Here is a 13,190-nt window from a genome sequence, read left to right as displayed (position 1 = left end):
AACTCAACCAAATTAAGCAAAAACAAACAAAAAACTCAAAGCATCAATTGGGAAGACTCCCGGAAGCTGGCAGAATCAAAAGCTGATGTGGACTGCTAGCCCTCGGCCTTACTCTGGGGCTCTGGGGCCCTCTAGGGAAGCCTCTGCTTCTTTCTTGGGTTCACAGGTGTGAGAATCTGGTCTGGCACAGTGCACCTCAGGTGTGACTGTGCCCGCGTCAGGCAGCCCTGGCTGGAAAGAGGAGTAGCACTTAGGGCAAACATACCAGCTTGCATCTACTGTCAGGATGATATGATCATAGGGAGAGAAAGGCTTTTTTTAAGCGAAACAGAAGATTCAGAATCCACAACAGAATAGATTGAAAGATAACAAATATATTAAAATATTAAATGTTCCCATGAAAAAATGATGCCATACAATGGCCAACTGGTAGAAACAGTTTGCCACGGGTGGAGAATTTTTCATAATATATAAAGAGCTATAAACCTATGAGAAAAAAGTAAACATTGCAGTAGAAAAATTAATAGTTCATAGAAGGAAACCAAATGGTCTATAAACATATGAAAAGCTCAACTACATATAGTAGTCAAGGGAATCCAGGTTAAAACTAACCATTATTTTGGGCCTGTTAGATTTGAAAATTTAAGAAGATTGATATTAAGTATGGGCAAAGGTATTGGGATGCAAATGCTGTTATGCATCAGTAGAGCAAGTTTAAATTGGGATGGCAATGGAAGGATGATTTGGCAGTATCAGTCAAATTTTAAATATTTATACTATCTCACCTAACTTCTGGGACTCTTACAGAAAACCAAATGTGTATTTGTACAAGGTTGTGCATTACAGCATTATTTATAGTAGCAAAGAAGATAAAATGAAAGGCAAATATCTATCAAATGGCAGAATGGCTAATTTATTTCTTGGATTTGTTATGAAATTTTAAGAGTACCTGCTGGCTCACTTGGTAGGGCATGCAACTCTTGATCTCACTGTCATGAGTTCAGGCCCCACATTGGGTGTGTAGCTTACTTAAAATAAAGATTAGAAAAAGAGGGGTACCTGGATGACTCAGTCAGTTGAGTGTCCAACTCTTCTTCTCAGCTCAGGTCACAATTTCAGGGTCATGAGTTCAAGCCCTACATTGGACTCCACGCTATCTGCTGTCCATGCTTGGGATTCTCTCTCTGTTCCTCCAGTGCTCACATGCGTGCATGTGCAACTCCCCTCTCAAAGTAAATAAACTTTTAAAAAACTAAAGTTTAAAATAATAAAAAATAAAATAAATAGGGGCCCCTGGGTGGTTCAGTCAGTTAAGCATCTGACTTTGGCTCAGGTCATGATCTCATGGTTCTTGGGTTCTAGCCCCACATCAAGCTCTGTGCTGACATCTCAGAGCCTGGAGCCTTCTTCAGATACTGTGTGTGTCTCTCTCTCTGGTCCTCCCCTACTCACACTCTATCGCTCTCTCTCTCTCTCTCTCTCTCTCTCAAAAATAAATAAAAGTTTAAAAGAAGAAGAATAAATAAATGTCTTAACCTAGATCTCTTAAGTCATTGTTATGGGAGAAACATTGCAGAGGACTGTACATCGTATAATCCCATTTTTTAAAAATATTTTTTATTTTTTAAAGATTTTACTTTACTTTTTTTAAGTAGGCTTCACACCCAGCGCAGAGCCCAATGTGGGGCTTGAACTCATGATCCTGAGAGCAAGACCTGAGCTGAGATCAAGAGTCAGATGCTTAACCGACTGAGCCACCAAGGCACCCCTAAACATTTTATTTTTTTATATCCCTACACCCAACACGGGACTCAAACTCATGACCCCCAGATCAAGAGTTACATGACTGAGCTACCCAGCCACCCCAAGAAATACTTTTTTTTTTAAGTCTGGAAAAATACTGTGAGCTATGATCAGTGGTTAACTATAAGGAGGGTGGAAGATAGGAGAGACATGATAGGGAACTTTCACTTTTTGCTGAATTATTTGCCTTTTTTTAATATTAAGCATGTTCTTTTCATAACACTTTAAAAAATAGTTTTTTAATATGTAAATGAAACTAATGGAGCTTAGCTTTAGCATAATATCCATCGTACTTTAATAGATACATAGTATGTAGAATAAAAAGTTGATGTCCCAGCTTGAATTGTGTCCAGGAGTCTTGTGCTCAAGGATCTGTGAAAAGGAATATCACCAAATGGGAAGTTGTTGTGGACAAAAATTGGACCATGGAGGTGAACAGCTGAAGGGATAATAAGCATAGGGCATGACAGCTGTTTTCAGATATTTGAGACTAAAAGGAGAGTGTGCAACATTTCCGTGAAACCCCACAATGGTTGAAAGTTCCAGGTGATGGCCTTTTTCCTTGAGGTATAAGCTGGACTTTTTTCAACTGACCAGCGTTTGTCTTAGAAGCATTGACTTCATCTAAAAGAAACATTTGAAAAGCCACTTATTGAGGTCTCTAAAGCATGTTCAGGCTTAAAAGAAAAAGGCAAATTTTAGTTAGCTTCTGAGAGGAAGAGGATAAGTGACAGAAGAGGGAGAAGAGTGGAGTCCAGATCTGCCATGTCACATTGCAAGATGTGACACCCTCCCTGCCCCAACTCGACTCTACATCCTTATGGAGACAGCTTAATTCTTAGACTTCCAAGTGGAGAACATATGTGTATAATCTGGTGACAACTGTGTGACATCTGAGTAAGTGAAGGCAGAGTAGCCTCTACATTGACAAGTTGTCTCTAAATAAATGAATCAGAGTCAAAGGCCTATGGGAATGAGCAGGAATTATATCAGGGGCTCTGGAATTCAAAGCCCAGGGAATTGGGGGTTTAGGGTGTCCAAGGGACAAAGAGGCTGACCTCTGGGTTTTCCAGTCAGTGCAAGGGAAATACAAAAGAAATGTGTGTCTGGGTGTTGGGTGCTCCTAAACAGAACTGTTCCAAGATGGGATGAACAGCCTTAAAAGGGAGTAGACACTCTGTCATGGCAGAGTCCTTAGGCACTGGTGACTGTTGGGTGAGAGTATTTGCAAGGGGATTCAGATTTAGAGGAGAATGAGACCCAGCAACCATACTGGAGATCTTAGGCAGCACAGTGAGGCAAGAAAAAAATGAAAGGCACTAAGGACTAGAGAAGAAGAAGCAAAATATGCATTTTTGCAGAGGAGAATATTGTCCTTGGAGAAATCCAAATACTCAATAGCTAAATTATTAGAATTAATAAGTTATTTTAGCGAAGTTGACAACCAGCATAAAACAATTAATGCATTAAGCCACAATCAGAAAATCTAATGATTTTTAAAATCTGTCACTTACAGTCGCATCCAAAATGTAGAATACTGAGGAATAGATTTAACAAAATTTTTCAGAATCTTTGGAGAAAATTACAAAAGTGTTTAAAGACATTGAAGAAAAAGCCTAAACAGTGAAGAGTTAAGATCAGTGGATTAGAAAGCTCAGTATTGTAAAGATGTCAGTTCTCCGCAGACTGATCTATAGATTCAATGCAATTCCCATAAAAATCCCAACAGGTTTTTTGTGGAACTTGACAAGCTGATTCTAAAATTTATATGGAGGAGAAAAGATTCAAGAATAGCAAGACATTCCTGAAGAAGAAGAACAAGGTGAGGAGACCTGCCTTACCAGATATAAAGAGTTATTACAAAATTAATTAAGAGAGTTTTGTATTGGCACCTGGATAGATGGATTGACCATTGGAACAAAACAGAGAGCCCCAAAACAGATCCCTGTGTGAGTGGAAACTTATTTATGGCAGAAATACCTTTGCAGTTTTGTTGGGGAAAGGATGGTCTTTATAATGAGTACTGCTGGGACAGTTGAGTCACCCTGTGGGAGTAAATGAAATTGAATTCCTGTTTCTACCAAACAAAAAATTGGTCCCAGTTGGTGCAGACACTGTCATTTAAAAGACAAAACAATGAAACAGAGAGACAGTAATGGAGAGAAATATCTTATGATGTCATAGTAATAAAGGATTTCTCTTAAGATTTAAATGTTGATAAAGGGAAACATTGATCAACTTGATAACATCAAAATGCAAAACTTCTATCCATAAATAGACACAACAAAGGAAATAAAAGCGCAGGCCACAAACTTAGTAAAATATGTTTGTAACACTTGTACTAACAAAGGATGAGTATCTAGAATATATAAAGAACCCCCACAAATAAGAAAATAAACAAGCAGTCCAGTCCAAAAATAGGGGAAACACTTGGAGGGAATCCTATTGACCAGTAAACTATGGAAAGATGGTGAACCTCATTAATAATCAGAGAAATGTAAATTAAACCTACATTTGATATACTTAAAGTCTGACAGCAAATGTTGGTGAAGATACAGAACAACTGAAATACTTTACATTGCTTCTGGGAGCATAAATTGGTACAACTATCTGGAAAAACAGTTTGGCCTTATCTGGTAAAGTTACAGTTACTCTTACCTGAAACTCTTGCAACATGTGCATGAAGAAACACATACAAATTAGTACTCAAAGGAAGACTTAACTGTAAACAACCCAAATATCCATCAGTAGTAGAATGGATCCATAAATGTTGGTGTGGTCTCAAAACAGAGTGTCACAAAGTAGTTGAAGTGAATGAATGAACTTTGACTGTGGAACAACCTGAGTGAATCTTCAGAATATAGTGTTGGGCAAGAGGAAAAGTCACCCCTTGATTATGATTCCAGTTTCATTAAAAAAAAAAAAAAAGACTGAACCAAAAATACATAAATTGTTTGTAGATACAGAATGTGTGGGATACAAATAAAGTAAGGTGATAGTAAACCCAAATTTTACATTTACTTGTGGGAGGAAAAGAAAGAGGATGTGAAGAGGAAGGGCCCAAAGAGAACTTCTGAGTTAAATTATATGATGGAGAGGCACCTGGTTGGCTCAGTCGGGTAAGCATCCGATTCTTGGTTTCGGCTCAGATCATGACCTCAGGGTTCGTGGGTTCGAGCCCAACATCAGGGTCTGGGCTGACAGTGAGGAGCCTGCTTGGGATTCTCTCTTTGCCCTTCCCCTGCTTGCTTTCTTTCTCTCTCTCTCATAAATAAATAAATATATTTAAATTGTGTGATGGATATCCTTTTTTATAAATATAAAAGTTGAAATCAATTTTTTTTAACTTGACATTTAAAAAGATTGATTTCATTCATAGCCTTGCTACCCGAAAAAGCTTAAGCAAGGGATGAAATGGTCTTCGATGCCACCTAGTGCTTCTAGAGACTTTAACATCTGGTAGCCTGTTTCAGGGGCTTGTGGATAGCTCCAGCAACTAGGTTTTTCAGAGTAGAAACTGACGTAGAATTCCCCCTTGTTTTCATCCCTGCCCTGGCTCTTCAATGTGACCCTTTGCATGTAGCACCAAGTTATCTGGGTCAGGCCCTTTCTTTTCTCTTGCCAAACAATGGCACCTGTTTCTCCCTGACTTTCCTTTTAGGGGTCTCAGCCTTGCTGGAGACCTAGTTTTTCTGCATCGTGACTGTGGGGAGCTGGGAGTGCTGATAGGACGATAAGGTGTGGTCATTGTCCTAGCTCAGCCCTGTGGCCTATTTTCGAGAGTCTTGCTGTCCCTACTTCTGCTCTACCTCATTTTAGACATGGGGCGTACAGGAAAAATAATGCCTCTGGCTTGTCACGAGGACTTGAATCTCATCCTCCCTGTAGCAGGATGGAAACCTGTGGAAATCTATCCTGTCTGGAAGAAGAGAAGGCAAACCGAGGGTGAACTGGGACATTCCAGTCTTCAGTCAGGTCTCTGTTCCATGTCCAGGAGTCCAGCCCAGGAAACTCCCTTTTCCCCTTATGTATTATTGGCAGCATAGGGTCTAAGGAAATGCCTCTGTCAGTAAAATGACATGCAGGACCTGAAGGCTTTAACTCTGAAAGGAAACTCTCATGAGTGAGTGAAGGCAGGTGGACTATGAGACCCTGACTCCTGTTAGGGTCTCCCACTTTAATTTCTCCTACCATAATCGTGCTTGTTCCCAGGAAGTATATTTGTTCTCTTCTGAAAGCTTTTGCACCTATCTGGAAAAATCTGTTGTATTTAGGCTGGCACTTCTTTTATTTAATGACATACATATTTTTTATTATCAAAGCTAGAAACCTGAGACTCATCCTTTATTCCTGTCTCTTTCTCTGCCCAACCCACCTTCCCATCTCCAATTCTAACTCCAGAATATATGTTAGATGCATCTTTCCTTATACCATCATCCTTCCATGCGCCTATTCTTGCCTTCCTACTGGTCCCTTTCCCACAGAACAGCCAGAGCGATTCTTCAACATGTAAGTTGGAGTGCAGTTGAAAAATCTCAAATGGTTTTCTCATACACTTAAAATAAAACTCAAACTCCCCATTCAAGGACCTACATGGAATTGTATGATCTGTCCTTGCCAAGCTTCTCTCCTCCACCTCCTCTTGCCATCCTCATCACCTACATTCCACGTTGTCTACCTAATACCCTCACTAACCTTTCAGTTAGCTCACACAGCCAGGCCTTCTCCTGCCTCTGCATCATCGCAGATGCTGGTCTCTGTGCCTAGAATACTATTTTTCACACTTCTTCCTCATAGAGACCTATCCTTGATCTAAATTTGAGTATTTCTTAGGCTTTCTGATACTTTCTCTAGTAGCATTCTGTTCTTTTATTGTATTTTTCATGGTGTGTAATTTATATTTATTTGTTTTATTTGTTTTAACGTCTTTCACTCACAAGTTTGTACTGTCCTTGAGAACAACAACTGTGTATATGATTGATTCACCACTGTTTGCTCTGTATTTATCCCAGCACCTCATAGGTAGATAATGTATATCTGTTGAAAAAATAAATGAAAAGTAATACATGAACCATGATTTACTTAACTGTTCCCCTACTGCTGAATACTAAGGTTGTTTTCAGGTTTGGGTCATTCCAGACAATGATAAAGTAAATAATTTGAGCAAAGATTTTTATTTCCCTAGGCTAGATTCTCAGAAGTGAAGTTGCTAGGTCAAGAGTATGGTTATTTTTAAGGCTCATAAAACATATTTCCAAATCATTTGTCAGAAATGATTGGAAATTTCTGGAATTTTAAACTTTTTTTTTGTTTTGTTTTCTTTGTTTTGAATATATGGAACATGTAAGAAGAAAGCAGTTCAGTTAATAAAACTTAGCATCCCAGTCATGTAAGACTAATTTATTGAATGCTTATTCTGTACTTGACATGAGATTATGGTATTTACTCCTCATGTGGCAGATATCATTAACCCAGTTTTACAGATGAGGAAATGTGGTCCTAGAAAGTTTAACAGATTTTCTCAAGTTCATATAGTCCAGACTATCAAACCATTTATTTCTACCCACACGCTTCCCAGTGCTAAAACTGCTGCAGATTCAGTGGCATCTAACCCCATCCTTGGCTTCCTAACTGCTGCATCTGTGTGAATGCCCTCCCACCCACCTGCCATCGTTGCTTCCTTGCCACATGGTACTGGAGATGAGGCTGTCATACCCTTCAAGTCCCTAGAGAGGGCCTAACTCAGATGACCATCCAGACCCCTCCTGTGTGGGTCACTCTGAGATGCTTCTCATTTTTGCATGTTGGTTAACATAGGGACATATGGCCCATCCCTTCAGTTCTGTCCCCATTCCCATTTCCTGGGGTGGTCCATTTTGACCCAGCATTGTTGAAGAGATCCCTAACCACACAGTAATCTTATAAAGAGCATGCTGCACTTTTAGTAGCAGGAAGGGTATTCTGCCCATTAGGGATTCTTGGTGTTAAACTCTAAGGAGCTTGCAGGCTAGATTTAGAGGAGAGGTGCACTCTCTGTGTTAGGCTGCAAGTATTCACCTGGGCCCATCTTTTTCCCCCAAGTAGGGTACAACTTCTGTCAGGTTGGGAGATGGTGCAGCGTTTGGCATGTTTGATGTTTATCCCTGTTAGTAACTTCCTCTAATTTCTCTTAATTCAGGCTCTCCCTGCTTGTCCTATCCAAGCCACCTGTGAAGCTGCCTCCAAGGAAGAAAACAAGGAAAAAAATCGATATGTAAACATCTTGCCTTGTGAGTGTTCGTAGAGTTTCCTGGCATGTAATCTGAAACTGCATCTCAAGCCAGATTTTTTTTTTGAGGTTTATTTATTTTTGAGGAAGAGGCAGAACGCAAGCAGAGAAGGGGCAGAGAGAGTGGGAGACACAGAATCTGAAGCAGGCTCCAAGCTCTGAGCTGCCAGCACAGAGCCCGATGCAGGGCTCAAACCCACCAACTGTGAGATCATGACCTGAGCCGAATCGGACACTCAACTGACTGAGCCACCCAGGCACCCCTCTAGCAGATTTTTTGAGGATGGGAAGAATCTTGTGGTTGATCATTGGAGACTTGGTAATGAGAGTCGTGTCCCGCCTTTGGGCTGGAAGAGCCTCTATGGACCCCAGAGTGACCCCAGGTGCTCATAAAGTTCAATCAAGGAGTTTGGCCAGGTTTTTGTGATAGGCCTAAAGTTTCTAGGTCAAGAGGAGCAACTTCACTAGGACCAGATAGGAAGTGCATGGTTGTTACAGTTTTTTGTAGTGCTTATTGCAGAGAAATCCTAATGCGAATTCTCTTCATAACCCCTTCCCAGAGTTAGTTATTGCTAGTCAGTTGATTTATAACCTAACAGACATTTGTCCAGGCCAGTGATCTCCAAAATGTGGTGTGCATAATCAGTGGGATGTGAGAGCAAAATGTTGAACTATGCTCTGTTTTTATAACTGCCTTTTCAAAAAATATATATCCTTTAAAAAAAATTGTATTTTTAGGTGCATAATATTATAGAGATCACTATACTAGGCATTTATAGATATTTATGTTTCCTTATGAATATATGAATGTTACATATATTTTTAAATGTAATTGGTATTCTAATTACATCGTTCTGACTTTTTTCTTTTAATGGTATATATTGGCAGTTCATCTATAAAGAAACAGAAGCTTACTGTTCCATGATGTGAATATATCTTAATGTATTTAACTAGCCCCTGAATAATGGCTGTTATAAATAGTACTGCAGTGAAATCTTAATACACATGTGTCTCTGCACGTAGGCACAGAGTCTCAGCCAGCCTGGTTGTATCACTAACTGAAACGTTACTTTTTTGTTTTCTAGATGATCATTCTAGAGTCCATCTGACACCTGTTGAAGGAGTTCCAGATTCTGATTACATCAATGCTTCATTCATTAATGTAAGGACCTTGAGTTTTTCTGATTATTATCTGAATGACCATTGGCTTCTATCTCCTGGCTCCTTCCCAACTGCACATTAGAAGGAATATTTGTCATTGCACATTTTCCCTAAGGAGTCTCATTTTTTTTAAGGAACAAAAAATTCTTTTTAAATACCAGGTGGTTTCATATGTATTCTTATGTTTACCCTGTCATCATTCCCCAAGATTTCCCATGCAGAAATCTGAATCTAAATGTGTACTTTTCTGTAAGAGTCAGTGAATCCTTTATTGAGCTTATTCAGAACAAAAGCAGGCCTTGCTATCTTTAGTAAAAGTACAGGAGAACAGGACAAGAATATCTGACACTGGGGAAGTCTGGTTAGTTGTGACAGAAGAGCTGAAACTGGGAGGAGATTTTTTAGTGGTGATTTAGAGAATGTTTACAGAAATGGTTTTAAGAGACTTGAGTATATTTTGTGGGCTGTGAGGCGCCAGTAAAGAAAGTTTGAAAAAGAGAGAGAGTGCAAAAGTGACCACAAGCTAGCAAGAGCAAGCCTAACTACTGACACAGGATGTGTGAAGTGAACATTGACAGAATTTGCACACCACGTTCACAGCAGCATTAATCACAGTGGCCAAAAGGTGGAAGCAACGCAGACGTCCCTCAGTGGATGAATAGCTAAGTATAGTGTGTGTGCATACAGTGGAGTATATTCAGTCTCAGAAACGGGAGGGAATACTGACACACGTTACAACTCTGAAGACATTATGCTGAGTGAAAGTGCTACTCACAAAAGGACAAATACTTTATGGTTCCACTTACATGAGGTACCTGGAGTAGTAAATTCATAGAGACAGAAAGCAGAGTGGTGGTCACCAGGGCCAAGGTGAGAGGGGAGTGGGGAATTATTTAATGGGCAGAGTTTCAGTTGAGGAAGATGAAAAAGTTCTGGAGGTGGATGGTGGTAACAGTTACCCAACAGTGAAAATAAACTTAATACCACGTAACTGTACACTTAAAAATGGCTAAAATGGGGGTCGCCTGGTTGGCTCAGTTGGTTAAGCTGATGTCAGCCCAGATCATGATCTCATGGCTTGTGAGTTTGAGCCCTGCATCAGGCTCTGTGCTGGCAGCTCAGAGCCTTGAGCCTGCTTCCAATTCTGTGTCTCCCTCTCTCTGCTCATGCTCGCTCACTCTCTCTCTCTCTCTCAAAAATAAATAAACTTTAAAGAAATTAAATGGCTAAAATGGTCAATTTTATGTATATTTTACCACAGCTTTTCAAAAAAGAATACTGATGGAGAGATTAGCATTGAACATGAGAAAGGGCATTTGCTCCCCTGAAATTGATGGTAAAGGAGAGTTTTGAATAGATAGAGATGGTTTGCGGATGTGGGTATTTATTTATTTATTTTAAGCAAGAGAGAGTGAGAGCAAGCGCATGCAAGCAGGGGAGAAGCAGAGAGAGAATCCCAAGCAGCCTCTGCACTGTCAATGCAGAGCCCAATGTGGAGCTCAAACTGACAAACCATGAGATCATGACCTGAGCCGGAATCAAGAATCAGATGCTTAACCGACTGAGCCACCCAGGCGCCCCACATCTGTTCTCTAAGAAGTCGAGTGCTGGTTATCTGGTGAAAAGAGGATTGGACTGTGACCTGAGAGTAATGAAAGTCTTCTGAGATCAGTAAGAAAGAAAACTAAAAAGAGAAAGAAAAAGGCGTGTCTAGCTTCTCTGAGGGGCTAAGATGGAAACCATTGATGTGTAAGGGCCTCAGCTGTGTGATTTTTCTCTAGCTGTGCCCTAGGATTGGCAATATGCAGAGAAGTTGGGGTAGTCAGACAAAGGGCCTGCTTCAGGTAGTTAGCCGTGTACTTTAGGTTCCGTAGAGAAAAGGAGTAACATTAGGAATGAACTAATACACTAAGGATAGGTGGTGGGGTCCAGGAACTCTAGATATCCAGAAAGTGAAAGAACAATCTTGGGATAAGATAAGGAGAAAAATGAGAGAACAAGAGACTACCCAACAAATAAGCTATTGGGTGAACTTCAGAAATGGAGCAGTCCACAGACATCTTCACTGGAGTGGATTTGCTGACATTCCTGTAAGTTTTTAACACGATGGTCATGTGTTTATAGTTGAAAGGAAAGGCAGCCAAGAAGAGACATGATTGATGTGGTAGATAAGGAAAATAGAGAAGGGCTAGTAATCATTTGGAATTCCCAGGACTTGTATCAAGGGTTATGGTGAAGGGATTGGGAGGAACAGCTTGACTGTTAAACAGAAGAATATATCAATATCACGTAGAATGTATCCATATGCAGATAAAAGAATACTCCACTGAAAATGGTCTAGATAGGAGCATGTATGTATCTCATATAATCTGAAGACAGGTGTAAACCAGTTCTAGGGTTGGCTGAGTCGTCACAGCTTCCTTAGGAAGCACCCAGTGCTTCCATCTTTCTACTTGCTTATCTTTATCCTGTCCACATTACCTTGATGTTCACAGTGGCTCCAGCAGTTCCAAGCATTCCTTATAAACACAGCAGACAGCATAGATGGGGAACATTTCTGCCTATGCTTTACCCTTTTTAGGGGATTAGAGCTTTTCCAGAAGCCTCTGTAGTACCATGCCCTTCAGGGGCAGCAGGCCAGGGTTGGATCCCATGTTTATACCTCTTTCCAGTCACTAGGTAGGGCACTGAGACTTAGCACAATTTACCCTTCTGAAGCTGGGAGTGGTCACCTCACAAGCCAGTGGAAAGTAAACATCCAAACAAAATCATGGATCTGATGGCAAAGACGAAAGGGAAGAGTGGCGTTTTTAGTTGGTAACCAGCAGTGTATATCACCATAATCAGTTTGCCTCCTTCCCACATTGAGGGCGAAGACATTCAAAAATTAGTTGGATGTTAGGGGCATTCACTTTCAAATGTTCCTCTCTGAGAGCTTTCCTACTGTTCTTTCTTTCTGATCTTATACTCTAATAAACTTTTGCCTGCTGCTCAAAAAAAATATTAGTTGGATGTTAAAGATGGTAAGCAGTAAGATGGGTTTATATATGATGGTGTTGAGCAAGGGTCCAGGAGGAAACAAGCCCATTCCTTTGGCTATGCTTATTTGGAGCTCACAGTGGGGCATCCTGTAATGCTTTGATGGTTACTGGAGAGTTATTAATAAGTGAGATAAAAGTTTAGATGAAGAGAGTTAAATTTGGGGCACTTATGAACTTGGTGAAAGTAGAAAAGCAAGAAAATACTTAAGGTTAACTATGAGTAAGAGTCAGGGATTAAAGAAGATTTAGGTTCCACACATTTTTTTGAGCACCTGCTTTGTGCTGAGCACCGTGTGGGTAGGCTGAAAGGTTACAGAGATAACATTTGGTCCCTGTTATGACACAGACCATTCCTTTAATGGGCAATGTGTGTGAAGCTAGTATTGCCAGGTTTTGTGGGGCTTAGAGAGGCATCAGATAACCTGGTGATCCAGTAGAGCTAAATATTGCAGGGTAACTCTGAGATCAAGAGAAGAAAGATGGGCAGAAACTTGAAAGCAAGAGGAGAAACATGAGCAAAGTCAGAGACTGGAAACTGCAATCTAAGATTATAAGATACAAGATGGGAAATTTAAAAAAAAGAAAAAAACCCAGATAGATAGGAAATTATGGGGGAATTGGTAGGGACCCTGTCTTGGAAGGCAGTGAGTATTAGATGTGTCCATTGGGGTTCTTCTATGCAGACAAGAGAGTCCACTCTTTATCTACCCTTATAAACAAGAAAGGGTTTATTATAAGATTCTGCCTGGGTAGCTTACAAAATCTGTGGGAGCACCAGTGAATCAAGCAAGGTGCTGTCAGCAAGGAACAGGGCAGCATAGAGTAACCCAGCCATCCCATGTGACTTGTGAAACATCTGCACAGGTGCTATAGAACTGGATGCTTCTGCTACCATGCTTGGCTAGAGACCCTCTCGC

General features: G+C 40.4%; 1 protein-coding gene across 2 annotated transcripts in view; it reads left to right on the top strand.

Annotated features, from left to right (window-relative positions):
• PTPRA (protein tyrosine phosphatase receptor type A) overlaps nt 1–13,190 on the top strand; it is a 164,653-nt gene that overhangs the window by 122,599 nt on the left and 28,864 nt on the right. For both annotated transcript variants that reach the window (XM_029916697.1, XM_029916696.1), the window contains 2 exons: nt 7,982–8,072; nt 9,157–9,233. In XM_029916697.1, the coding sequence (XP_029772557.1) occupies nt 7,982–8,072; nt 9,157–9,233 (168 nt within the window). The remainder of the gene's footprint in view (nt 1–7,981; nt 8,073–9,156; nt 9,234–13,190) is intronic.

The sequence above is a fragment of the Suricata suricatta genome, chromosome 12 (genome assembly GCF_006229205.1).
Source record: "Suricata suricatta isolate VVHF042 chromosome 12, meerkat_22Aug2017_6uvM2_HiC, whole genome shotgun sequence".
NCBI classification, from domain to species: Eukaryota; Metazoa; Chordata; class Mammalia; order Carnivora; family Herpestidae; genus Suricata; species Suricata suricatta.
This window is presented reverse-complemented; position numbering and strand designations above follow the sequence as displayed.